Source organism: Pterocles gutturalis, unplaced genomic scaffold, assembly GCF_000699245.1.
Source record: "Pterocles gutturalis isolate BGI_N339 unplaced genomic scaffold, ASM69924v1 scaffold29521, whole genome shotgun sequence".
In the NCBI taxonomy this organism is placed as follows: Eukaryota; Metazoa; Chordata; class Aves; order Pterocliformes; family Pteroclidae; genus Pterocles; species Pterocles gutturalis.
The window spans coordinates 1-946 of NW_010101314.1; the positions used below are offsets into that span (position 1 = coordinate 1).

Sequence of the window (946 nt, forward strand, 5' to 3'; positions counted from 1 at the left end):
AGAGGTGGGGTTGTTTTTTTTTGTAAAAAATGGTTTATCCGTTCCATTTTTGTATAAAATCCAGGGGAGCAGCCGAGCCCCTCGCTCCCCGACCGACTGCACATACAACTTTTGCGTCAAACTTGGAATCTAAAGCCCATCCCAACGTGTTCTCTCTACAGGCAATTGTCTATGCTCTTCCTTTGAACTATTCCTCAAAAAAAAAAAAAAAAAAAACAGTCTTTTCAGGGTTTGACATTTGAGATTCCACGTATCCCCAAGATTTCTTCTGTCCCGGGTACGGTACGATGACGGGAGGGAGCGGGCCACTTGGTTTTATTTTTTCCTCTCTACGCCGTTTTTTGTTGTCCCTTCTTTCCAATCAGAGACTTGTGGATGTGGGGGATGACACCTGCAGAGAGAAAAATGAGGATTCCTTGTCAGATACTGGCAGACTTCCCAAAAAAAAAACAAACTCCAGAAAAATCCTCAATTCCCAGCAGAGTTTGGCGATAACATTTCCTTCTGCTCGACAGATCCACTCCCGGTGCTGCAGCTGGATCCACAGAAGCACCGAGTGTATTTATCACTGGTGCCCAATTCCTGTTTTATTTTCCGCGTATTTTTTTTTCCCCTAAAATTCCCAGTTAGGAAGGTTGCTGCTACCCACCTCCACCGGCAATGGTGGCTTTGATGAGGGAATCCAACTCTTCATCTCCGCGGATCGCCAGCTGCAAGTGACGGGGCGTGATCCGCTTGACTTTGAGATCCTTTGAAGCGTTGCCCGCCAGCTCCAGCACCTGCCAAGAAATCGGGGGGAAAACACTCAGAATCCTGTGGGGACACAGGATTTTTAAATTTATTTTTTTTTAAAGGGACGAGGGCGAGCGTGGGGATACCCACCTCAGCGGTGAGGTACTCGAGGATGGCGGGGCCGTGGACGGCAGCCGGGGCACCCCACCACCCC

General features: G+C 48.6%; 1 protein-coding gene across 1 annotated transcript in view; it reads right to left on the reverse strand.

Moving 5' to 3' along the window:
- Positions 1 to 329: 329 nt before the first annotated feature.
- The window catches only part of LOC104468792 (histone H2A.V), a gene marked incomplete at its 5' end in the record, with an annotated part of 1,287 nt that continues 670 nt past the window's right edge, over positions 330 to 946 (reverse strand). Inside the window, 3 exons of the mRNA XM_010083037.1 lie at positions 330 to 391; positions 650 to 779; positions 883 to 930. Of these exons, the coding sequence (XP_010081339.1) occupies positions 330 to 391; positions 650 to 779; positions 883 to 930 (240 nt within the window). The remainder of the gene's footprint in view (positions 392 to 649; positions 780 to 882; positions 931 to 946) is intronic.